At 36.8% G+C, this 27,398-nt stretch overlaps 1 protein-coding gene across 3 annotated transcripts in view; it reads left to right on the top strand.

Annotated features, from left to right (window-relative positions):
- CTDSPL2 (CTD (carboxy-terminal domain, RNA polymerase II, polypeptide A) small phosphatase like 2) overlaps positions 1-27,398 on the top strand; it is a 46,962-nt gene that overhangs the window by 14,795 nt on the left and 4,769 nt on the right. The window contains exons 1-11 of one of the 3 annotated variants that reach the window (XM_010572153.1): positions 7,167-7,192; positions 7,356-7,470; positions 9,273-9,481; positions 13,443-13,581; positions 15,427-15,576; positions 16,045-16,260; positions 17,349-17,427; positions 17,611-17,722; positions 18,613-18,699; positions 25,880-25,942; positions 26,035-26,114. In XM_010572153.1, the coding sequence (XP_010570455.1) occupies positions 9,290-9,481; positions 13,443-13,581; positions 15,427-15,576; positions 16,045-16,260; positions 17,349-17,427; positions 17,611-17,722; positions 18,613-18,699; positions 25,880-25,942; positions 26,035-26,114 (1,118 nt within the window). In that variant the 5' untranslated portion in view covers positions 7,167-7,192; positions 7,356-7,470; positions 9,273-9,289. Of the gene's footprint in view, positions 1-7,166; positions 7,193-7,355; positions 7,471-9,272; positions 9,482-13,442; positions 13,582-15,426; positions 15,577-16,044; positions 16,261-17,348; positions 17,428-17,610; positions 17,723-18,612; positions 18,700-25,879; positions 25,943-26,034; positions 26,115-27,398 lie in introns of those variants that run through there. The other 2 variants (XM_010572154.1, XM_010572155.1) reach the window with 2 other exon arrangements.

Below are 27,398 nucleotides of genomic sequence, written 5' to 3'. Positions count from 1 at the left end.
GCTTCCATAGTCCAACACAGACTTACTTGGGTTTACTAATCTTCTTGATTTTTTGGTCGGTTTTTTTTGATTAAAAAGAGAACTGATACGGATGAGATGAACAATTTTAAAAGTTATTCGTTAGGATTTTTTTGTGGTCAGACAACATCCTGGAAGGTCTGTTCAGGAAGTGTTTAGCAACCTGTTTATACCATGGGTTGTAACAAGAGGGAGATGACTTCCAAAAATAGGCTCCCTGTGTGCCTAGCAGCATGGATTAAATGTCCAGAGAGCCTAATATGTCTAAAGACAGCTGGTCTCTTCCAGAATCTCAACAGGAACAGTGCTGGTTCTAGTGGAATTTGTTATCTGCTCGTCTAAAACTCAAGCACTGTACACTTTTATTTCAAAACATCTCAGCAATTGGTGAGCTTTGCAATATCTGAAGATGACTAATGTAAAATTCTTGGCAACATCAGAGATTGTAAATAGCATCTTTCTTCAGCAGCAGATTTTGGGGTTCTGTTCTAACTCTTCTACAATTAACCCAGCTCTCCATTTTTTTTTGTTGGTTAGTAGGCTGACCCAAACTGAAAAGACTGAATTAATTACAAGCGAGTACCCTCAGTCGCAAAGAGGAAAATATCTTGGCCAGGAGGGAATAAACTTTCAGTTCCAAATGCGTATAGTATAATCAAAACAAAGCCTCACTAGCAAAGCAGTGGCAAAACAATGGTGCCTAGAAATATGATTGCTAGAGCAGAAAATCTATTTTCTGTTAAGGCCAATTATAAAAAGCCACCTTCAGTCTTTGGCAAAATCTTTTGAAGAAAATGTTTCTTTTCAGGGAGATGCTTAAGCTTTGGTAGCATAAAACTATGTGTGTGAGCCTACAGCAGAGATACTGAGGAATCATGGTTAAAACGACGGGACTGAAGCCCAGGGGTTTCAAGTGTGATTTTGTTTCAGATTGAAATGACTTAGTAACCTGAAAGATACGGAGGAGAAGAAAAGGTGCTTTCAATGAAACAAGGAAAATTTAGAGGTGCCATTTGCATTGTGTCTTTGATAGTTGCAATTGCTAGCTATTGTTTTGATGGAACTTGTTGTTTCTTTATACATTTATCCAGATTTCATAACCAAGCACCAACATTTGAATAGTACCTATTGTGTGTTTTGTTGGTTTTATAAATCATTGTCTTTTTATTTTGCTTTTACCTACACTGTACTAGCACTACTTCCAGACTTCTTTGAATCATGGTTTCCTAGTTAGTAGTTGCGTCTCTAGGAGGCAGTTGGAGAAAAACACACTTGGAGATTTGAGAAGAGTGACAAGTAATACAGTATGTTGCAAAATATGAAATACATGAGCTGGAATAACATGAAATTGCTGTAATTTTCTAGGGAAGGAAAATAAGTTGGTTAAAGAAAGGCCAAGAGTCTTTGAGGAGGAAAAGTCTTAACATCTTTGAACTAACAAAAAGCATTTCCCTGAAGTTTGTAAGGTGATTTGGGGCCTGTCTGGATGAAAGACTTTATAAGTTATTTTCCTTGGCTTTGTTGTGAGTCCAGACAGTTATATCATTACACTAGGGTTATCATTTGTCCCATATTTCTCTCTCCCCACCAGGCATAGGCTTACCAACTTTTTGTCCGTTTCCTGTAGTGACTCAGGCTTCTCCGTACGCTACCATAAGATCTTACGTTTCTTGAAAGCATCACTAGTACCATGTGAATGGACTTCAGCCAGCTCAATGAACACATCTTCTTGTTGGGATGTTTCTTCATACTTGAAATCTGGGTCACATCACAGTCATGAAATGTGCTGAGGAAATATGACTGGCATTATTTGTTTAAAAGGAAATTGAAGAAAATAGTTGTTCTTGGTTCCTCTTTCTGTGGATCTGCCCACTGCGATCCAGCTTGTATGTCCAGAAATACTTGAAAGAAACGAATACATTTTCTCAGCAGTGAGGTGTGCATTATCTGAGCTGGTTGATAGTGGGACACTGACCTTGCCACTGGTAGCTCACAGATTCAAACCCAGGCATCAGTTGTCACAGCTGTTAAATTTGGTGACTGTTCACAGCTTTGTGTGTGTTGGTCACATATCCATCTGTATCTACAACATAAACAGCATGCATTGACGCTCTTGCTCAAAATCTGAAAAAAGTAAAAAAGAAATTTACTGCCTTCTTGGCTTTGTGTAAAAAAATGTTTCAAGAAATGCTGTGGAAGTAATGCAGGAAGAATATTGTGGTGGTTAAAATCGGATATATTCCATGAAGTTTTTCAGTGTGCTTTGTTCTACAGTGTGAATTTTTCATACTCATCAGCTCTGTGATGGCAAAAACTAATGTATGGGCACAGTTGCTGTGAGAGAAGGGAGTGTTTTTTGGCTTACTTCTGTCATTTGGAAGGGAGGTGTACTGTGGCAGCAGAAAAAAAAAAATATTCTGTCAACATAGGCTGTATCCACAATAGGAGGTTAATATAATCTTTAGCAGCAGAAGCTCTGTTGTGTAAAAAATGTCGAGGATCCCAATATAGCTGACACAAGTTTCATCCTTTCCTCTTCTCTTACTATCTCACTTCTTAGGAGAAGCTCAGAGTCTCCCTCCCAGTGCCGTGGAGGGTGGCCAAGTAGGCTCACAAACTCTCTCTCTCTGTACATCCCCTTTATGTGGTGTTGGGGAGCGCATGGTACTCTGTGAGATCCAGTGAGGATTTGTAGCATCTGTCTGATCTGCCTGGGAAAAAACCTAGGCATTACATTTGAACGCTAGAGAAACTGATGTAATAGAAAAAAAAATAAATAAATAAGAATTTTTCACCTGATGTGTTCCTGTCACTCTCCAAGTTACACTCCTGAAGTATGTTTAGTTGTCTTAATCCTCTAGAGCTCTTCTGGTGTTCAGGCTTCAAATATATAGTTTTCAGTGGTGGCAATTCAGTGTTATTACTGAGTGCCAAATTGAATGTAGAAATTGTTCAACACTATAATTTTAAATTTTCTTGTCAGTTATCTCTTCCTATTGTTCATCGCTATTGTTCTTTTACCATCTTAAACTTTTTCCTGTATCAAAAAGCCTTAAACCCTGTAATTATATGTGCCTCACCTAATTTTTCTTTTAATAGTTTTGGGAAAAATAGATAAAACAGTAGTACCATATGTGGTAGGAAAATAAATCATCCCTAACTGAAAATTTCATGGAGGTATGCTCTTATTTAGAAATATGAGTCATTCACAGGAATTTCTTTCCTGTAGGTACACTGTACCTGTGCCATGGAATAACAACAGTATTTACAGGGTAGCGAGCCTAACAACTTAGTGTGGGGGGACTCAGGAAAATGGGGAAATTATTGCAGCTGTAGCTCGTTCAGCTGCTGCTTTTTAATAGCCCCTTCATTTCTTATTTTCCTGTCTCACAAATTGTTTAATGAGAATTCCATTTAGTCCTTCTTTGCCATGTATTTCTCCTTTGAAGAATGAAGTTTTCCCCTTTTTTTCTCTTCCCCCTCCCCCCACTTTCTGGGTTTGTTATAAATGTAGAAGGAATTCAAGAAAGGAGGGGTTTTTGAGAGTTTAAAATGTGACATGTATATAGTACAGAAATGTGGATTGAGACTTTCAATGTTCAGTATATTTGCTGTTAATGTATTTAGTTGACTTCAGGTTCATGATGTTGTGGTAGTATTTCAGTATCAGCTTCTCATGATGAGCAGGAATTACACTATGGCACAGAGAGAGGATTGAGCTGCAAGCTCCTGAAAGAGAATCTGCTGAAGAGACAATTAAAGTACAGAAATTGCGTAGGATCGTTTAGTGTAATCCCACGTGCAACCGACTGTATGACTGTTCGACTTTGGTCTTAGCACACCTCCCTGGCATAACCGAGGCAGCAGTGTAAGTCAGTCTTGCCTGAATGTGGCTAAGTGAGATACTTGGTCACACAATCATTTACTCAGGCTCTTCACCGAACGGCATGCTGTGGTGAAATCCGAATTGTACGTGTTTGAGGAAGGAAATTCACGTACATGTTTAGACTTGATTATTTTGACTGGGAGAGTGTGTTAAGTATTGTAGCCTGTTTTACGCTTGTTTCAGATAAGAAACACAAATATAATTCAAGTAAAAACTGTCCACTGCCAAATGTATCAAGCATTAGGAAAGCAAACTTCTGTCATTGAGAGGATTGTAGGTAACTGTTGCTAAGTCCATTAGAGATATTTATAACTGCAGGCTTGATACCCAGGATGTGAAATGAGCCAAAGAACTCTCTGGCAATAGTGTACAGATGAGTTGAATGGTTCCTTGCTGGATAAATACATACTCACCATTGACAAACATTAAATTGGTTCATCTTTTGTCCGCCTAATATTTGTTTCAGTTCTAGAAAAATCAGGCAACTCGTAGTGTAGCAAATTTTAACTAGTATTTTCCTCCTCAAATTGGAATTTCACTAGTGTCAGTCTTCTTTCAATGTTTTACAGTTTTGTCTAATTCCTTTTTACACACATTTGTTTTTAGTATAGTCTTGTTTAATTCCTACCCAGGAAATAGCAGTCATCTTAGATTTCTCACCGGAATATTTTAAGACTGCTGTTTTATAAAGTCACATTGCAGGATGTTTTCCATTTTTTTCAAAATTTATAAGTAACATTTTATTGAATGTGGTTTACATCTTTGAATATACTAAATCCCATTATATTTTAGTGTTCATTTACTTAATTCCTAATTCCTCATGGTAAATGGTTATCCATTGTCAATCAAAAACTTGAATTAGTTCAGTGTAACCCTCTTCTTACCTTTTGGAGTTTTTTGAACTAGGAAATGAGAATTAAGAATCTCACCTGTGTATATATTTATATACTCAACATGTATATTTTAAGGAGTCCTGACTGTTTCAGTTCTGTGTAATACACCCTTTCCAGAGAGTTCATAGCACAGGCGATTTGAAAATTGGGTTAACTTGAGACCACAGTTATGAGTGGCACAAAAGCATTACTGTATAGAAGAGGCTTAAGAATATCAATCCTCAGACCCCAGGGTGGGTGTTTAGGTTAGGGTATCCTCCCCTTGTGCTCTACAGAGGGATCTGTACAGGCTGGATCGATGGGCCAAGGCCAGTTGTATGAGGTTCAACAAGGCTCAGTGCCGGGTCCTGCACATGAGTCACAACAACCCCACGCAATACTACAGGCTTGGGGAAGAGTGGCTGGAAAGCTGCCTGGCAGAAAAAGACCTGTTGGTCGACAGCCAGCTGAAGATGAGCTGGCCGTGTGCCCAGGTGGCCAAGGCGGCCAACAGCATCCTGGCCTGTATCAGAAATAGTGTGGCCAGCAGGAGCAGGGAAGTGATTGTTCCCCTGTATTTGGCACTGGTGAGGCCGCACCTCAAGTACTGTGTTCAGTTTTGGGCTTCTCACTACAGGAAAGACACTGAGGTGCTGGAGCATGACCAGAGAAGGGCAACAAAACTGGTGAAGGGTCTGGAGCACAAGTCTTCTGAGGAGCGGCTGAGGGAACTGGGGTTGTTTAGCCTGGAGAAGAGGAGGCTGAGGGGAGACCTTATTGCTCTCTACCTGAAAGGAGGTTGTAGTGAGGTGGTGATCGATCTCTTCTCCCTAGTAACAAGCGATAGGATAAGAGGAAATGGTCTCAAGTTGCTCCAGGGGATGTTTAGATTGGATATTAGGAAAAAATTTCTTTACTGAAAGGGTTATCAAGCATTGGAACAGGCTGCCCAGGGAAGGGGTTGAGTCACCATCCCTGGAGGTTTTTAAAAGACATGTAGCTGTGGTGCTTAGGGACATGGTTTAGTGGTGGACTTGGCAGTGTTAGGTTAACGGTTGGACTTGATGATCTTAAATGATGCTGTGATGGCCTTGGCAGATGTCACAGAGATCAGGGAGTTCTTGGACTGCAGTTGGTGGGACTGACTGCGCTCCATACCGCTTGCTTGGGACTTGGCTTCGGGCACACACTGCCTACCTGTTTGCTCCAAGACATCAGGTCCACTTTGAACCCTGTGCTTCATCACAGTGAGTACTCTGAGAATGGAGCCTCTAGTGATTCCCAGCTGCCCTCCATCCATCTTTGGACTTTTGTCCTATTCAGCTCTCCAAAACACACCAGCTCAGTAGGCTGTGTGATGTCTAGCTATGTCGCTTGTGAGGTGTGCTGTGTGTTCTCCACCACCTGCTCTGTTGCATTACTTGGATGCCCATTGATTCCCTTTATAAACGGATTTAACTGGCATAAAAATGAAGTAATTTTTTTCTCTTGTTGGCTCAGCAGACTAGCCTGGTCTCTGAGGAGGAGACGAACTCAGAAATGAGTGTGGGAAGGAAACGAGGAGGGAGCAGGAGCAAGCCACTAGGTTCCCTCATGTCATCCTACCATATCTTAAAGTACCTTTGAGAAGTTTGCTCTGATGGTTACATATTCTTGTACCTTTTTTTCCTATGTCTTTCTGATTTTATTCCCCTTTTACCACTACTCCTCAACTTCTCAGCATAAACATGTCCTGTATCTAAGGGACCATCATGGGTATAGGCTGCCTCATTGCTCTGTTCCTGTCCCTGGCAGAAAGGTTTGCAAACAAAAATCCATTCAACCTGTGGAATGCAAAAAAAGACTCGTTAGTCATTCTGGATGGCATAGGGCTGGCTGGCTGGCATGTCAGAGATGTGAAGGAGCTTAGCATGCTGGGGCTGTTGATACCCATTTGAAACCAGTTGAAGCTGGGATGGTTGATGTGTTTACGACTGCTGTCTACACTCCTCTGCTCACTTCTCTGCCCTAGAGATTGCTGCCCGTGATCTCATATGTGTCCCCTTGCACTATACAGATAGAAGAATTTCAGAGTTATAATTCAACCAAATTAATTCCTAAACAGGTTGATAATACTTTAATAAAATTCCCTTTTCAAAGCCTGGAAGGACTAGAGCTCCTTGGAGAGTTTTAAGAATATTTTTAACATGGCAAAACAGTGTTGTTTTTCTCTAACTTCATTCCAACAAATTGCTAACTATTTAACTTGAAACATTGATAAATTTAAACTATTCAGTTTAAAAGTTTAATGGCTATTTTCTGTCTCAGGCTATTTCCTGCTAGGGTTGTGAATTAGTTCATCTCCCACATACAAGAACACTGAGAAACCTTAAATGTAATTGTTCTTTTTTCAGCCGCCTAGGATAATATGATTTTGGTAAGTTGTACTAACTTAAAGTACATGATTTAATCCACACAATGTTGATAAAAAATAATGCTTTCCTCAATATTTCTGAAGTGAAAATACATTACATGTTTTAAGGTATCTTTGGACCATCCTGTCTGTTGATGTTTGATAATTTCTTCAATTTTATAATTAGGTCCTCCTGATTTTTACAGAAGTACAATAGGAGCATATGTCTCATGTTGTGGATCCTTCCCACTATAAATTATACCAAAAAAATGAATCTGGCAGCAGTTCATAAGAAAGAAAAGGCGAGATGCAAGTTCTGATAACAGGCATATTTATTTTATGTCTTTGTATAAGAATGTTATTTTTATCTTTTTATTTTTCTAGTGGTAAGGAGTAAGAACAGAAAATTGGATTAAAAATCTTTGGGGATTTTTTTCATTATTTCTCTGCATTACTTTTTTGCAAATACAGTAGATTCTTTTAAATTAAATGCAAATTTTATTGCAAAGATTAATAACGAAAGGACACTCTCATGGACTCAGAGTTTTAATGCTTCTGTTACTAGAGGGCGCAAGATTGTAAGGAACCAGTTTTTATAAATTTAGGCTATGGTTTCTGTTGTCTTTCCTTAAACCTCACATATCAGTCCACTTTTGCTGTAGTTACTTCAGTCATTTAAGAATCTTGACTTGTCCTTTTCCTGTCTGTAAACAGTTGTTGTATTAACTACTGATGGAAAATGCTGGACATGTACGTATGAAAAATTAAATCCCATGTTTGCTGGCAGTTAAAACAAATATTATATGTAACTAAAATATTGCACTCTTGATGATACCAGTTGAGTACTTTTTCTGCTAAGTCTTCTAAAAATGGTGTCAGCAGTTATGTTATTCTTCTTTATCTGGAACACCTTTCATTTGAGATTGAGATTTATCTAACTGCAAACAAATGCAACTGTGTACAGTTTTTGGACTGTTTTTGAAAAATATTATCACAGTATTTCTATGTCTGTGAAACATACCAGTGCCACCATTGCCTTTTCTTAAACAAGATAGCTGTTGTGACATTACTTCTATTTTAATTGTACAGATTATTTATTCTGTCTATTCAGCAATAAGATATGTGCTAAATGAACATCAGAAAAGCAGATACTGTTTACTGTTGCAATAAGCATATGCTTTTCTTTAAAAAAGCTTTTTTTGTCATGACTTAAGCTACAAAACGCATATTACTGTCTTAACAGTTTTTCTGTGCATTACAACTCAGATGAATTTGTTCTACTCTTTTCTGCTCCTGATCTAGTATATGCATAATTTTAAGCACATGAGTAGTCCCATTCAAATTAACCCAAGTGTGAGCTTCAGTCAGCTGAAGAAGGCATATCCCTCAGTCCAGAAAAGCAGTTATATTTATGCACAAATTTGACTATACCAGCAGTCCAATTGAAGGTTGGAGATAAATGGGTCACATTCCCTGGAATGGCCTTTTACTCTGCTTTAATAAATATTGCCCTTGCATGAGTCTTCCTGTGGTCTAATTTTATTCCCGAATACAGTTGTATTGAAGATCAATCTTAGGTTCCTTTGTTGAGCTGCTATGTCCTCACCCATATTGAATGCATAGTCTCATCTATGATTTCTTCTTCTGTGAACACTTGACATGAATTTAGATTTATGCCTCATCTCAAATTTAATGTAGAGACTTAAAATGAAGTATTGTGAGGAACACAGAGCTGGAAAGGACTGCCTAGGTCATTGAGTCTAGTCATTTGATACTGAAGACACCAGGCACCATACAATCCTTTTCATCTTAAAAGCAGGTGGATTTTTTTTGTTCCTACTACTCAGATTGGAGGGTTCTGCAAAAACCTCCTTGATCTAATGGTTAGGTGTATCCATGGCCAGATTATATTCATTTGTTCTTCTGCCAATGTTATGCTTTAACTTAAATAGCTCTTCTCTTTGATTTAAATTAGGCCATATATATGGATGTAAAAGCTCAGTGCATCAGAACACTGTCAGTGTTATATAATTTTTTGAATTCATGATCTGAAGCTTAATACATTTCTTCAATGACTAAGTATTCCTGTTTTTTCCTTTTATAGCTTTACATGTGGTACACATGAAAATGAGGCTGAGAACGCGGAAAGCTTCTCAGCAGTCGAATCAAATTCACACACAACGTGCTTTGAGGGCAAAGAGGAAACATTCGGAGGTGGAAGAGAGCTTACCTGTTGGCGGAGGAAAACCACAGAAAAATGAAACTGGCTTGTTGTCTTCAATCAAAAAGTTTATTAAAGGAAGCACACCCAAGGTACACCATCAGTGGATTTCTTCTTTTGTTTTTAATTGGGTTGTATTCAGTTAAATTTGATTTACAACCATTTCTATTAAGAATAAATAAACATGTGTAATATGGTAGAAGCAAAACATTCTTGTAAAGAATTAGAAGGCAAAAGTACCTGTGATTAGTTATGTCAGGTAACAGATATTTAAAAAAAAAAAAGCAGACTTTCAAACTCTACAGGAGTCAATTGTAGGTGTATTTAAGACAATCCAATAAATCACAGGATTTATTAACTAGGTATTTCTTTGTGAAAGTGTTGACTAATAGATTTGGTAGATTTTTAATTTCTGGTTTAAGGACTCTTTGAATTTGGGAATTACTAGTACTGGCAACTAAGAAAAGCAAGTATGTAAGCATAAATTTGCTGAATATTTTTAGTTGTTTTTGTTGTGTTTTTTTTTTTTATCCAAAATTGTTTAGGAGTTCTTCAATCAATAAAGGTCTAACCTCACAAATTCAACTATCATGAAATTGATACAACTACTCGGTGTATTACTGCAGTAAACACTGCCACCACTTAGTGGATCAAATTCAAACATTGTCAGGGCTAAACCACTAGATCTCATCTGTCTTGATCCAGACAGAAATCTGAACTTGCTGATCTTCACATGTTAAAACCTGTTGAATATATGTTTTGAGGATGAATTTTATATATATGTGTGTGTGTGTGTGTGTGTGTATATATATATATAAAACTTTGATAGGCTGAATGTAACCTTGCAATTGCTTCAAAAGCCTGTGATTTTTTTTTTCTGTAAAGAGACGCCAGTTAAAAAAAAAAACAACTTCATTCAGTCCCAGCAGTCCAGATATTGACATTATGTAGCTGTAAATTGTAAAGAAGAGTAGCCATGAAGTCATAACTGAATTAAAATGTATCCCAGGTTAACTTTATGTTAAATAAAAATATGATATAAATTCAGAAGTATTTGCTGGTTTTTGAACTATGTGTTGAAACAATAATTTTGTAACAAGCTGAAGTCGAAATAATTTTAATTAAGTAATATTAGATTCTTAAATTGTCAAAAACATAGTGAAATTTAGTATTTCATGGTATGTGTTAATTACCTATCATAGAAACATTGAAGTAATGACAAAGAAATACTTCAGTAAAAATAAATGGTTAAGTGCACATTTATTTTGTTTTTCATTAAACCAGGACAATTATTCTATTTTACATTCAGCATCTATATTGTAGCTCAGTAGTGCAACATTTTGGCTGCAAAACCACTGCAACAAAATGCTGAAATCTAAGCAAAACGTTTTACTTTGGAATTTTAAGATAAGAGAAAGATGTCTGGTTTTCCTTTCCTTTGTCTCTTTAAAGTTTTGTTAACTTACTCTCTTCTCCTCTTCTCTTCCTCTCCCAAATCTTTGGATTTTTTTCTTGACAGGTTTTTGAGTCTAAAATGCTCACATTTTTCTTCTCTTTCCTTTCATGTCCTCTCCTGTGCCTGTAGCAGGACTTGGAGTGGTTCCAGTGGCATTACCATGGCATGATATTGATACTGTCGGGCTATCTTCCAAAGCGCTAATGACTTAACAAAGTAGTCTTGTGGCTGCCATGGAAACGTTATAACTCTTGAGATAGTGTATGTGTACAACTTGCATAGTAGTTCGTTTATGGGTACGTTAAAATCTAGATCACTGCTGAGGTTATATGGATTTACAGCAATAAATGTCTTCATAACAAGTATATCTTGACAATTTTGATCATAGTCATAGGTCATTTATCTGGTATTGTAAAGATGTCTTAGTAGAAATACTCCTTAAACAAACAAAACCTGAAAAAAACTTGTAGCTCTTTAGTTAGAGAAACCAGAGACTAAAATGTGGCTCTTTGAATGTGGATGGTGGTAGGTCTGATCTTGAGGTTTTTTGCTAACTCATGGCCTCCATGCAAGTCAGCAATAGTATGGAGTGTGCAATAGTATTTGTCATTTACAAAACAACAAATCTGATATACCAGAAAAACTGATACATGTATGCGTACAGGAAGTACTATTAAAATTTTTAAATGTTAACATTGGAAATGTTGTAGAACTTGCTGTTGCAAGTTACTCTAAACTTGTTTGATTTTGGGGGTTCTAGCACTGTCACAAATTGCATTGACTTCGAATGCGTTGTCATTACTTCTAGTCTCAGTTTAGGCCATTCCTTAATACATACATGGTTTCCAAAAACAACCTAAAAACAAATGAAATGTTTGTGTCGGTGTGACATTGTCACGTTCCTTATGGCACAGTTATTGATAATAATAGGTTATATTGCATTGAATAGATCATAGCATTCAAACAGATCATTATATAAATACATATAATAGGTACATTTAATTCTATATCTGTGCAATAACATTTTCAGTGTATAAACCAAGTAGTAAATAACATTATATGTCATTTCACCTTTGAATTCTATTAACTAGTACAACGTGGGCACAGCAATGTGAGCTTTCCCACTACATCATGATGGCTCCTCTTCTGGAGGATGAAAGGGGTCTCCAGATTTAGTGAATTCTTCATGCATCTGCTGATACCATCAGCCAGATTTCCTGGTTTTGTTGTAATTTTTGTAATGTTTCTACACTTGTTTTCATAAGGCAGAATGACAGCACAACTCATTTATGAAGGCCAATGGACAGCGTTTAGAAGTTAATTAATTTATCTCATTTTTTTCCCCAGTGTTGAACATTTGAACAAATGACCTAGAAGATGAGATGCCTTACTGTTCTTTTATCAGTTCAGTGAGACATCTGTTTTCTGTCATTATATGGATTTATGGTATATACAATATTATTAATTCTAAGTGGTAGTAATTAGATTGTTCTCACCAAAGTTGTTGGTCAAGGACATTGCCAGTAGGAAGCTTTTGGGATCAGTGGTGTTCACTTGTCTTCTGATGATGGATGTCAATACATTTCCATTCTTGTTAGTATTTCTTTTAGCTACTGTACTGTTAGCATGGGCTTTAGAATAATTTTTCTAAAAGATCTATTTACTTTTTTTTTTGGAGCACACAAACTGTTTTTCTCTTTTCTTTTTAAAGATGTGAAACAGCTGCTCCAGAAAGGTAATATTGTAATTCTAAAATTGAAATTTTAATTAACTTTGATACGGTCTGTGGCCTTGTTATTTATTTTGATATTTAATTCCATTTATTTTGCATTGTCTCACACCTTACATTTCACTGTATTCTAGATGGTCATGTTTTAGATTTCAGATTGCCATTTTATTAAGTTGTAGTGGGTGCTTTGGGGAAAAAGGGAAGAAACCTGTCTTAAACATGTGTGCCAACACATATACTCATGCACAGAAAATATGCAAAAATGTTTGGTTCTATGTCGTTCATGTAAGTGCCACAGGGAAAAACAGTAATTTATTTAAAGGTAAGAAGAATCATTGGGTCATAACCCTTGCTTACAACATTTTTAACAGCTAAGTTTTGCATGTACTATCTGATATGGATTGAATAGCAGCAAGTTATATACTTGTATACAATTTAGCAAGCCACTTTATGTTGGGAGCATGGTGGAGAATTTCATATTGGATATTGTTGTGCAGTTTACTTCCTGTATATTTAACAGGCAGAGGAATCAAGTTTCACATAATTTTATTTGCCTTGCCTCTACATTTCCCGAATTCCATAGCACTTAAATAGTGAAATAGTACTTAAAGACAGTTTTTCTACTACGGAAGTTCCAAGTACAGTTTTCTTTCCTGATACTTTGCTATTTACCTTGACTTGTGTCAGTTTAAATGAGTTTAAAATTCCAGCTGGCCAGATACATGTTGCATATTCTGCATCTGGAAGTAGAATAATACATGGATCTTTTGTGAAACTTTCCCTAACAGCTAACATTTTCTGGTAGTATTCAATGGAGAAAAGAGGCACTATTCAGTATGTTTCTTTTTTCCTCCTTTTCTGTTTTAAGGAAGAAAGAGAAAACCCTGCAAAAAGAAGTAGAATTGAACGGGATATAGATAACAGCTTGATTACATCCACACCTCAAACAGGAGAAAAGCCTAATAAACAGATCTCTCGAGTACGACGGAAAAGTCAAATGAATGGAGGTTTGTAAATATTCTAATCGTATATTGTTGCAGCTGAATGGTGATTCAGTAGTCTTACAGCTGTTAACTAATATAGGACGTTTCTTCAGTGGTGGAGGTTGTTAAGGGTTTTGTGATTGACTTCCACGAGAGCAAGGCTGAGCTAATAGTAGCAAAATAAGATTTCTAAGACTGTAAGCAACAGTTCCAACATTACTTCTCAGATGCATCCATTGTGTCTTTGTAAGAACAATTTGGATATGTGATCATGACCAGCTATTTTGGAACTAATTTAACTTCTTTAAAAAATTATTATTCTAGAAAGCCAATTGTAATTATTTGATTTAGCTCTTCTCCCATTTTCTCACAAAAAAATGAAATATGACTTCACAACTCATGACCTTCGTGGAAGTAACCAAGTGTCCTTAGATATTGAAAGCACTTGTCAAACACATAGACATGTTTCTGTCATAGAATCATAGGAAAATTTAGATCGGAAGGGACCTCTAAAGGTCATCTGGGCCAGTCCCCTTGCTTCCCTCACAGCAATGTTGATCCTCCTTGAAGTGAGATCTGGCTTTGGAGTTAGATCAGGCTGCTCAGAGCCTTGTCTAGTCAAGTTCTGAATATCTCTAATGGTGGAGATTCCACAACCCTGTTCCAGTTTTTGACCATGTCTCTGTGAAAATTGTTTCTTTTTGAATATCTCTAATAATGACATGATAAAATGGTCAATGACATTTAAAGTATCAGCTCTGGTTCCAAATCTGAGTCTAAAAAAACATTTTTTAGACTTCTTTTCTAAGGAAACAAGACTTGTATGATTGTGCTGCCTGTCAGTTATGCCTTCATTCTCCATTCCCCCAATAACTTTGGAATCCATTATCTGGTTTCTGCCAAGTTTGTCAGCAAGGCAGGGGCTCAAAGATTTCATAGTCCAACAAGGTTTGCAAAATCTGTAGCTAAGTAGAGGATAGAGCTCCAAATGAGTCACTTCAGTGATGGAAAGGTTACAATGAGAGAATTACCTGTTTGATTGTTGTCAGATGTCTATGTAACATGGCTTTAGGAGAAACCCCTTTTTCCAGTATTTGCTACTGTTAATTAAGGGTTTTTTGCCTTATGGAGAGATAATGGATATGCACCCACTTAGTGTGATACATGCAGACAATGCTCAAAGATGAAGGAGCAGCTATTGACTTAAATCAAGTGTTCTGAGATATGCATGTAGAGCACACTGAGCCCGTGTTACTGTTACGGTGGTATGAAGTTCTTAGTTAAAATATTCCATATTAGTGAAGGCACTGAGTTGCAGCTGGCACACCCTACGTTTTATATAGAAACGATAGGAAGTGTGAAGTACTTGTGCAGCTCCATCAGGCTCAGCTGACAAAAAGGTTCTCAGCTCATGTGCACAAAATACATTTGCTTACTTCCATATGGACAGACATCTCAAAGACTTGTTACTGTGAAGTAAATAACTTCTCTTTCATTTCAGTCTCAGAACTGTGTCTTGGATCTCAGCCATGAGATGGCAATTTTTAGTTCTAGGATGTACTTTACTGTACATGCACATTTATAGAAAACCTTAATTGTTGTGTGTTATGTTTTGTAATGTGAAGATTTATTTAATTCTATGTCCTTTGTTACCTGTGATAACAAGTAAAAATTATTTTACTTTATAATTATATTTATATATATGTGTGTGTGTGTGTGTATATGTGGAGAATAATAAATTATGGACTTGATCTTGTGAAGACATGAGCACGAGGGGTCTTTCCCATGGTGAAAATAATAACAATAAAAGAGAAGATGTAACTGAAAAACAGAAGCATGGTATTATACTTCATAACTTTTCTTTTACAGAAGCCGGAAGTTACGAAATGACAAACCAACATGTAAAGCAAAATGGAAAATTAGAAGATAATCCTGCCACTGGCAGTCCCCCACGAACTACATTACTGGGAACCATATTTTCTCCTGTTTTCAATTTTTTTTCACCAGCAAATAAAAATGGTGAGTATTATTTAAAAGGCCAATAGTGTTAAAGCTAAGGATGATAGATACTTTTTAAGAAAAAGCTGTTCTGAATGGCAGTACGCTTTTTATTCTGATTTACAGACCAAGAGTTACTACTACCAGGTAAAAGGCCTCCTTAATTCTTAGAAAGGTTGATCATTAATAAAAAAAGCAGTAAGTTTATATGCATTAGAACATTTCTTTCATAGGTGTAAGTATCTAGCGGTGTATCTTTTATTTTTAAAACAGTTTTAAAAATTGGTATTAAGTTCCTTGTCCCAAACAAAAAGGCATTTGTCATGGTCTTCATATTGGTTCTCATTTTTGTAACGTGAATCTAATGCAGCCATCTTCAGTTATTCTGAAACTGGGTTTTTTTGTGTGGCTAAGTAGTGACTGTCAGTATTCTGATAGGAAACTCAGCTTAAAGATAATGACTGTGAGTGTACTGAAATCTTAATTCAGGAACATCAGGATCAGATTCTCCAGGACAAGCTGTTGAAGCTGAAGAAATAGTCAAACAGCTTGATATGGAACAGGTAGATGAGATTACTACAAGTACTGCAACATCCACCAATGGAGCAGCCTATACTAGCCAAGCAGTGCAGGTCAGATCTACTGTCAACAATGGTTTAGAAGAAGTGGAGGAAACAAATGACCGTGACCTGCCACCACTTACAGGTAAGAAATGTGTGCTTGTCTTGGACTCAGGTGTTGAAGCTGTATGCAATTTGTACTCTTAGGGAAATTCTAGCACCTGCATTTTGTATAAATTAATATTTCACATTTGCTTAGGGCATGCAAACAGCATTAATATTGATTTTTTTGTTTCATAGACAAATCTGGTTTATGCACCAAAGACACAGTTTTGGCAAGTCTCATCTATTCCTGGTGTAACTCAGTTGACCTCATAACATTTCTTTAAATGAAAACAAAGATTCCAGAATAAAGGCATTTTTATGATTATTGAACCACCCTCCCCAACCCCATTAAAAATGCACATCCTAGACTTGCTGATCACAAAAGAGAAATTTGCAACATTTTGATATCTTAGAACAACATAGTGAGGTGAATGAGGAACATATAGATCCTACATTAATTTTCCATGTTTTCTTCAAAAGTCTCATCATACATCTTTTTTGACAAAAATCGTATCCATAAAATTCAGCTTCTCCTCTTTGTGGATGGCATCAAATTCTTAACAGTTCTCTAAATCCTCCCTAGGCCCTTGAAACACTGGTAGTTAAGTAGTACTGAGGTTTACGAGGACTCCTTTCAAGGAAGTAAGTTTAACCTCTAAGTAGCGGGGCTGATGTGTGATCCACAGGTCCAGTCAAGACCTTCTGATTTGGTCTGTTGCCTTCTTTCAGAAGGGCCCCTCAGACATGAGGTGAGAACGAGCTGCAGACTGGAAGAGTTCTGCTAGCTTCTTAGGCTGGAATGTACATCCAGGTAGTTCATGTCATCAGAGGTTGTATGGATGCCTTGCTGTGTCATTCGGGTGCTTCCAGTTTGGCCAGGTCATGAAGTTCTGTAGCATGACGTGACATCAAGCTCTCAGGTAGCTTCTTCCTGAGACGGTCTGCAGGCTATTTCAGAGGAAATATGGGGACTGAGAGGGTGGGGCTGAAGGGAGAGTTTTTCCACTGTTGTTTGAGGCACTCATGTATCAAGTGCAAATTTTCACTTTTCAAAACTGCACTAATAAGACTAGCTCTTGTGGTTTTTTGTTTTATTTTTTTGTTTTGGTCATTTTCGTTGAATTTTAGCACCAGTATCTCCAGACAGTGGCTACTCATCAGCTCATGCAGAAGCCACCTATGAAGAAGACTGGGAAGTCTTTGATCCGTAAGTGCTAACATTTGTACTGAAAATATTAAACTGATAAGTGTATATTGATGTGGGTTTTTTTCAATTTAAAATACTTATTTCTTGTGCAGCCTTAAATATTTGAAATATTAAGTTGGGCTACAACATTACCAGTTAAATAATGTATATACATTTCTACAGCAAAATCTGTATTCTTTTCAGATATTATTTCATCAAACATGTTCCACCACTAACAGAAGAACAACTTAACAGGAAGCCAGCTCTTCCACTGAAAACAAGAAGCACACCAGAATTTTCATTAGTTCTAGACTTGGTAAATATCTTTATAAACACATACCAAAAGCAGGGGGTATGTAGCATTTCATTTATTTTGTTTGTTGCTGAAATTAGTCATGTTTGCTTTAAACAAAAAGGCCTTGTTGAATGTTACACAATTTTTAGTATTTTTAGTTAGTCTGCATTAAAAAAAAAAATTAATAGTGGCAAGAATAGAACGCTTGCTGTATTTGTTGAATACTTAACATCCTGTTCAAAAAAAAAAAGCAGTAACATTTTGACTGTCTCAAACAAAGAGTTGTCTGTCCCCATAAAGCTTTCTTAAATCCAATGTGGAAAAAAATGACATGTAGTAAATAGGAAAATTCGGCTTCATATGTCTTGCATCAAGATTGATCAAGAATTAATCTTGTAATTCTTAGAACATTCTTATTCTTAGAGGGCACAAATCCACTTTTAAAAATATTCATAGAAAACATATCTGTCTTTATAATAATTTCTTTTAGTCTCTCTGTTTTGAAAGTTGTTTCAGACCCTGATAGTGATGTCAGGAACATTATTTTATCATGAACAGTATCAGTTGGCCTGTCCTCTAGTGGTTGTATGAATGGATAGATTATTCAAACCGACAGATGCAGGTTTGAACTGAATGACAGGATAGTCTGCAAAATGAAAATATCTTCTTATAGTTATGCCCCAGCACATAATTCTAAGTGAAATTTTTCAAAACCTGCAAGAATAATGAAATGTGTAATTCATTCTAAGAATTCTTCTTCAATCTTGACAGCACTTGCACAAAAATAAATTTTCCAGACTAAATAAACCTATCCTAAAATGAGCATTAAAAATCCAGAAAACTACTTCAATTTCCAACATTCTTTTCACAATCTTTTCTTTCTTTTATACCATCTTTTATTTTTTTGATAGGATGAAACATTAGTGCACTGTAGTCTAAATGAATTAGAAGATGCTGCACTCACTTTTCCAGTTCTTTTTCAAGATGTCATTTACCAGGTAATTAGCATGCACAGAAAAATATATACTTTCTTATTTTGTTTAACATAAGAATTCCTGCTGTGTGTATTTGTTATCATCTTGTTTAAAGAGAGAGAAGTAACTGACATTTAACAACTGTCTGGGTTATAAACTGCAGGTGTCAGCTTTTGTGAGGTGGGTTATGCTGTATTAGAAATATTGTGGAGCACTGTTTATTGCCCCCACAACGTGGTAGTGTCGGTCATGGATTCCAGTTGTGAACATTCGTTGTTAAGAGCGTGTGAATGATCTTTGTAGCAGCGATCTTCAGCAGCAGCGTTTCTCCTTGCCAGCAGGTGGAGGCAGGAACACTGACAGTTCAGCCAGTATCATTTCCCAGGAACAGCTTCTCACGGACCGTTAACTTTCTTCCCTTGGCAGGGAAAACCAATCCACATTGGTTGCTCGTTTCTTGCTATATAGAAGACATCTTCAGAGCCTCACATTAACTAGCTTTTGTCGCGGCTGTTAGTCTTGCTGTACACTTTGCCAGTGCCAGTTCTACCTCTTTGCTCCCAGAGAGAGTCTGGTACTTAGAGTCATTTTTGATTGTCTTGTGGAGACTGCTAGATTTAGGTTTTTGTTCTGCTTTAAGAGGTGGTGTTAGTTGTGTGTGTTTTACATTGACATACCGTAGAGGAACAAGCATGGGAAGGAGGAACTCTCTTCCAGCAACTACCAAAGATGCTGCACTGACCCAGGCTGTTGTTCTCAGGTCCTTTTGTGTGATGTACCTGGGAGTAGCAACAGCTTCCCCACCATGTAGTTCGCACGGTATTGGACCCCACTGTAGTATCTTTGGAGAATGAGCCATTCATCAGGCACCTTAAAAGGACACTTGTCCAGGTATTTTTCCTGATTTTAAAAATGTTTTTTTTTGCTGCTGCATATAAAACCCCTTGGAATCTGAAAAGCTGAAATAATTTTTAAACGTGGGTTTATCTTATCTCTTATTTGGTGACAGCCAAGCACAGTTTCCTCCAGGCTGAACTTGGAAGGAGCCTGAGAATTAGTTCTTTGGAGGTTCTTGACACTGCTAACAGAATCGGGAAGACTAAAGCTTCATTTTTTTCCTTCCTTCTCTTAAGAGATCTCAGTATGATTTCAGTACTTTCTGTCTATAACTGTGGTCCTTCTAGCAATTGTATGTTTATGCTGAGATCTAACTGTGATTTTGACTTTAGGAAATTGAAGTCAACAGAAAGAGTGACTTACAATATTTCTAAAGCTTTATTTAACAGCATTGTACACAAGCCTGTATAGCCCTTGATACAGTACAGTTACTATGTGGGTCCTGGATAAGTTTTCTCTTAGCTCTCTCTAGAGTCTGGCCTGGGTTTGCCAAGGAACAGTAGCTTCTTGCAGGCTTGAGAAAGTCAGCCACTGTCTTTGAGCACACTCTCATGATCGCTATGTTCTGTTTTGCTGGTTTTACATCACACTAGACACTGACAAAACATTCACCTCTTGCTAGGTAACAGATAATAACCAAGGCATATTTTAAGGATACAATTAAGTTCATCTTTAACTAGGGTATAATATGCAAAAAGACAAATAATCTGTGATAAAAGTTGAAAAGAATTCTGTTGGTATTTCATTCTCTTCTTAGTGTTTTTGGTCAGTGATTAGCTATTTATCAGCTTTTAAAATGTATTTCTTTTGCTTATCAATTTGACCATCACCTCTGGTATAGTCCTGTATTAATTTTGTATCTCCATATTTAATTTTGAAAGTCATTTCAGCTGGTAACAGAGAAACAGACACTAGGCTGTACGAGCAAAGTAGAAGTCAGCAAGTTACTATATATAAAGTATTGCATAATATAACCACTGACAACAATACTAGACATGGAAGAGACATTTCTGAAGGTGTTTTCCATTAGTATCAAAATATATACCACTTTCATGTAGGTTTTCCAGAAATATTAGGTAATTATCTATTTATTTTTTAAGAAGGAGTAGAAGCTAGCTCAGTGCTCATTTTCCTACTGAATATCTTATCTTTCTCACATTAAGTCTGACTAATACTGGAAATGTGAGCCTGGTTCATAGCATTTCAATTTTCTTACCCATGTGAAGGCATCAAGCCAATGCTTTTGCAGTAATAGTGTGATGATAAACCAGGCGCTTTCTTGAAAAGATGCTCCAGAACTGGCCATTGTAGGATACTACAACAGTAAGAATCAGACTGAGGTGGGTTCTAGAAGGTCTGTTATAAAATAAAGCTAAGCTCCATTGGCATGTGAGTCAAGCACAAGTTTCACATCCAGGAACTCAGCTCTGTTGTTGCTTGTTTCAGTGATTGTAAGTGCGGTCTGTTTTTAAAGAAAGGTTTCTAAAAATATGGGCTTGTTTGCTCATAATTTATTTCTCACAACTTATCTGGAGTTATGCAGAAGAGAAGAACTATTTAATGTCTGAGCACAGAGTAGTGTTCTGCAAACTTAAAAATTACCGTGTGATTCCAGGACTGACATAGGTTTTTTTAAATCATAAGTCACTTACACTCACTGATTTCTGTTTAAAAAAAAAAAAAAGAAAAATCTGTGAAATGGTTACAGTTGGGCTTACTTACGTCAAGCTTTTGAGACAATAAATTTGTTTGTGTTTTCTTGATTGAAAAGAAAATCTATAAGTTATGCCAGTGTTTAAGTTTTGGACTTAGTAAAAATACAGTCTTTGCAAAGCTGAAGTTTTCTTAAGTACCATATCTGTTAAGTGCTATCTTACATCTGACTGGAAAGCAAAAATAAATTTTCAGCTCTTCAACCGTAGACTTTAGACTTTGTCCTCTTTGTATTACTTTACATAATAAGATAAGCAGCTTATCTTACAAAGAAATTTATCTTTTTCTTTTCTTGGTAAAGAGGTTTTGTTCTGTTGCCGGCTTCAAGTCGCAGACATGAGATCATCTCACCCTCTGTTCCACTCAAAGGGTACCTTCCGTGCATTAGTAGGCCATAGTCAAAAGGCAGATGTTTTCACTCAGTTCTTCAGTTGAAATGCATCTGTACTGATCTATCACAGAATAATTCCCTTTGATCTTTGTGATCCTTGAAAGATGTTCTGGAACTCCATAGGTCACTTGCAGGTTATTGAATATAGTGTTACATGTATTCCATCTTACTGTCGCCAACGACTTAGATGCTTTATTTTGTTACTGCAGTGGAATGAGGCAAACAATGCATGTGAATTCTGGCTCTCCCTTCTAATGAACTCCACTCTGTCTGTCTCTCAGAAATAACAGAAAACCCATCAAGCTTTGGATCTGAAAGCCAGGAAACTTTAGTGAATCTTGGGCAGCATCCACAAAGTAATCTGGTCTTAGGTTGGGAAGACTTAATTTTGGTTCAGTAGAATCCCTAGAATTGCACTTTTGCCCCTTGAAGAGCCGTGGCCAGCTACACTTCAGGCAGTTCTGTCTGGTTATGAGATGGTCTTTGTCTTGAGTCACTTAAGACACGGTCCAGTTGGAAATGATTCGGGCTTGTTTACCTGGCAAGTCCAGCCCGCTGTCAGGCCTGGGGCAAGACCCAGCTCGGTGCATTGCGGTGTCTCTTGTGCGGTCTGAACTCAGTCTGTCTGCATGTGCCATCTGTCCTTGCAGCAGACTGTGTCAAGGCTATTTCAGGTAAGAGTAGGAGCACTGAGGTTAGCCTGGTACTGGTGTCTGGCATGCCCCAAGGTCACCTGGGGTATGTGGACACAGCTGGGCCGGGCAGGGGGTCTTGCCATGCTGCAGAGTGCTCATCTTGGAAGTGCAGTGGGTACGTGCAGCTTCACATGGGCAAGTTAACTAACTTGTCTCTGGTTTTCACCTTGTAAAATGGTGGTAGAATCATCAGGTATAGAGAGATGTTACAGGTATACTAAAATTCATTAGTGTGATTTCAGAGATTTTGACACCAAGTAGAATACATGTTTTTTGTTGGGGTTTTTTAATGCATGAAAGGAATGTTTCCTTCCAATTCCACCTTCAAAGAATTAGTCCTGTGTATTGGAAACAAGGAGGACATTGAATGACAATTTTGATTTCGCACATTTAGGTTTTATTGCCATTGAAATAATGGGATATGATGATCATTTGAGGGGGGAACAACAAACAAAAAAACCCCACCAAAAATCTTTGAGAGGGCTTTTCATATATGTTATTAATTTATGAGTATAAGTCACTTCGAAGTAGATGATATCATGTATCTCTGTTGACAAACTTTTAAGTCATTAAAAATGGTGAAAATTATTATTAGACTCCTATCTATATTTTCAAAAATTATCTTTCATGTTAGATCTAATTATTGGAGTGATGGATATGTTTTGTTCTACTTTGGTTACTTAATTCTTCTACTTTGGTTACCCGGAGTGTGTCAGCTCGTCGTAGCTCAGTGTAATGATGTGGTTGCCTTATGTTGTGCCAGAGTGTCACAAACCAGTAAAGACAGAGCAGTGAATCTGCCATCGATGTCATTGTTGAATTATATATGTGTGTGTGTAAGCTGTAATTAGAAATACATATTCTACAAAGAAATTATTTTCCCTGGATTTCTTGTTTGCATTCACATGTTATATTCCTAGAGAAAGATTAATATTAAGATAGATATTATATTAAGATAGACACACACCTAAAACTATGTGGCAGTAATCTAAAATAGAACACATTACAAAGATGCTGCAATTATCCACAGGCTAAACAAACTAAAAAATAAACCAGAAAGAGTGTGCACATGTGAGGAGCCCAAGCAGCCATAACTGTTCTCTGATCCAGTTGAATGATTTTTAAAATTCTTTTAACTGGCCATTGTGACCAACATAATTCAATCCAGATTTAAAAGGAACAATAAATTACATAGAAAATGTTTTTATTTATATTAGTGGCAGTTGAAATATTGACAGATACCTTAGCTTACTGCTTTGGTTGCCAGGAGAGTTTGTAGAAGAGATGTTGAAGAGACTGTTTCTTAAATGACATCTCTGTTTCTTCCATAACAGAGAATAGGCTTGTTAATTTGAAATCAAGCTCTTGAAGAAAACTTAGAACCAAGTATCATGCTCTTTACCTACCATTATTAGCAACTGTTATCTTGTGTGCAGTGAAAACATTCGATATCCTTTCTGTGACTTACTTTTTTAGGTTTGAAGAGAAAGATTTAGGTCACAATAAAGTAAATATTTACTCAGGAAAAATGACATGAACAGAATAATCCTTTTGCCATTTGCAAATTAAAACTTACCTTCCCTTAAACTCTGGGTTACAACTACGGAGGTTGCTGGCTGCGTTATGTGCTTGCTAGATAGAGAGCAAACATTCAGTGTGAACAATTTGCCCTGAATCTACAATCGCAGACAACTTGAATGTTAGTTAACGTCTGGTCACCTGGAGACTCTGTATTAATTCATCACATATGTTCTTGTGATAAGGTAAACATGCCATCTAGTCTTTGAGCAAAACTTCACTACCTTTTTATGGCAAGATGAGGTGTCATTTTCACAAATATTTTAGTGCCATCAGAAAACATTGTGTGAAGACACGCTTGTCAACTCTGTATTTAGAAAGTTGGCTTTTTGGTAATTATCTTGGTTAAATACAGCCCAGAAACATGTCAAGCACTGGGTGCAGTCTCTCCAAACCATTCTTGATAGCGGATTTGAGGAATACTTACTTGCTTGCCTCCAAATGTGGGTTTGCCAGAATGCAAAGGGAAGTAGACATTGTCTGCATAGTCAACAAATGTATCTTCACATGCCAGAAGTAGAGAGATCCTATTACCAGACATGATCAGATTGTCTGATTTGATTGCTTCTAGTGGAAGAAAAAGAATGAAAATTGGTCACTCTGCAAACTTAAGTCAGAACTTTAGACACTTTAAGAAAGAAACAAATAAAAGCCTTACCGAATTTTAAGCTAAGTAATGAAATTCACATTGGTTTAGAAATATGTGCTTCCTTTAAAGGACGAAGATAATTGTAGCATGTGCTAACAACATGAAATTTTGTATTCACTTAAACTATTCCCCTTTTTTTCCCCTCTGGTCACTTGGTTGTGTCCACATATAAATTTGATACAGTTCAGCGTAAGTAATACAAAGCCTTTGTGGATATTTACTGTGATTCAAAGGTAAATTTAAGCCTATTCCTGACGGGCTGTTAAAAAGTTGATAAAGCTGAAATTACCTTGGTTGAAATTAAAAGAAATTTGGTACGCTCCCTTCTCTTTCTGGATATTTTAGTAACTCTTTCCTCAAAACTCTGTAATCCTATACGTGGGCAATCTCTGAACCAAAAAGAAAGGTAAGCAGAGCATAACGTTGTCATTTCCACCCCTTGGCATGTGTCATCGCTGCTGGTTTAGGTCAAGTCCAGATCCGTGCCAAACACCACACCAGGTGATCATTCAAATGTAAATTTGAACGTTATGCCACAGGAATAGAATAGTGCTTGATATGTGCCCTCACATCTGCCGTGATGTTGGGCCATGGCCCTGAAGCTACAGATTTACACAGATGTTTCCATGTGAGCCCAAGTCTTCTGTTTTGAGTTAAATCAGAGAGAGATGCAGAAGTCTCCTAACTAGGTATCTCTTCTCACGAGTCTACGGTTTTTTACAGGGAATAATTTATGTATGTGTGCAGTTCTCTGCCAGTGGAATTTGAATTTATGGAAATTTGAAAACAGCTGAAGCCTTCCCCCCACCCCCCACCCCCCGATCACTTCTGACGCCCCCATATTCAATGTGTAATTCTTAGTGGAAGAAGGTTATTAAGAAGATTAATTTATGTGCTGGCACACATTATGTAGTAATTGAACTGATGTTGCCCAGCTGGTGAAAGCTAATTCAATTCAAAATCTTTAGTCAAAGCAACTAGTTTCATTTTTTCTTTTAGAGATTGTCCAACTTTTAATTAAAATTAGTTCTGATTCCATCAAATTTTCCAGTAAATTTGCTAAGCCTAATTTTATCATCTTACGCTTTCACTTATAGCTGCTTAGGCTGCAAGCTAATTTAATATTGTTTTAATTGAGTTATTATTCTGTAGGATGTTAATATTTGCTGTTTACTTTATTCATAATGCTCATTTTGACCTAATCTTTACAAACTGATACTTAGTAGTGTGGGTGATAGCTGAAGTATTTTGGATCTTTAATAAAGTCCATCTCTGCTTCAGGTTTATGTCCGGTTAAGGCCATTCTTCCGAGAATTCCTGGAACGTATGTCTCAGATTTATGAGGTAAAAACAATTAGACATTATCTTTGAATTTCATTTAAAAATTATATTCACATACTTATATCTAAAATATTTTTTTCTCCTTTAATCCACAGATCATTCTTTTTACTGCTTCTAAGAAGGTGTATGCAGACAAGTTATTGAACATACTAGACCCTAAAAAGCAACTGGTCAGGTAAAAATAAAAAATAGTGAACATATCTGTTGTAAGCAAGCTAAGTACTATTTCCTAACAAATGTGATGAAGAAAGTGACTATGACATGTTTGTTATTGCAGTGTGTCTCACTAAACTGATTCTTTGTTGTTTTGTCTGGACTAAGAGTGAGAGAAAAATGAAATTAAGTGATTGAGATATTGCTTTGGTGAGAAGATAAACCCAGGCAGCTTTACATTGCACTCTGGCCGAAAACCGTACCCATGCATTCCCTGTAGCATGTTAGGCTTGCTGACGGAAAACGACCTCTTATGTATCAAAAATGTGTTTGAGCTGCTTTGGAATACACATTACGGATAAAGAAAATGAACTGAGTATTAGATTACTTTTAAACTATTCAGACTTGATTTATTTTTTATAAATTATTATAGTTATCTTTACAATCAGCATGTTTTTATTTCTTATTCAATCACAAAATAATTTGTTTGTGGGTTTTGTAGTAGAGTTGTTTTGGTTTTTCATTTCTTTTCTTAATACTGAGCTTTGTTTGGAAGTGCTTGGCATTTCTCAAGAACAGTTCCTCAAGGTGTAAAGAAATTCTGCCTGATGAGATTCTTTCCGTTATTCTTATCTGGAAGGTGGACTGTTATGTGGGGAAAGTTGAAATCAAAGAGGGATCTTCTCAGGGATTCACCCTACATTGGGTGTCCCAAGTAAGGGAAGTAAACAACTGTACCTGATTATAGTCAGAACTGTATAAATTCTGTACCTGGGACATCACAGGCAAATCACATCCTTGCATCATTTTATTGTAATAGTCTTCAGTGAAAACTTGATTTTCTTGACATGCATAATAAAATTACCATTTGGACTGAGACAGTGGTTGCATCCGTTGTTTTCACTTGGTAGTTTAGGCACATCATAACTCATTTCCTTAAGAGAGTAAAGATAAACTGTTCACTAAGTTTCATCTGGGGATGGTCATCTTATTGCTTGTTTTACGCACAACAGAATCCTAGTTTGGTTTTGGTAAACTTACTTGCCACTGGGTTTTGAACGGACAAACAAAACTAGACCTTCAAATACTTTCAGTCATTGGAATATCTGAGCCTAGCTGAATCACACAGCCAAATGGGACGCATGAACAAGTAAGATATTTGCACTTACAGTCTAAGTGCGCATCGTAGCGTTAAAAATCTTTCTTCAAGAACCTAATATGTATGATTCAGGACTGCAGTTTTAACTGTGTTAGGAACAGGAAAAAGATAATAAAATGTACAGCCAAACAGTATTCTAAGAATTTG

The sequence above is a fragment of the Haliaeetus leucocephalus genome, unplaced genomic scaffold (assembly GCF_000737465.1).
Source record: "Haliaeetus leucocephalus isolate CR32 unplaced genomic scaffold, Haliaeetus_leucocephalus-4.0 Scaffold339, whole genome shotgun sequence".
Classification (NCBI taxonomy): domain Eukaryota; kingdom Metazoa; phylum Chordata; class Aves; order Accipitriformes; family Accipitridae; genus Haliaeetus; species Haliaeetus leucocephalus.
This window is presented reverse-complemented; position numbering and strand designations above follow the sequence as displayed.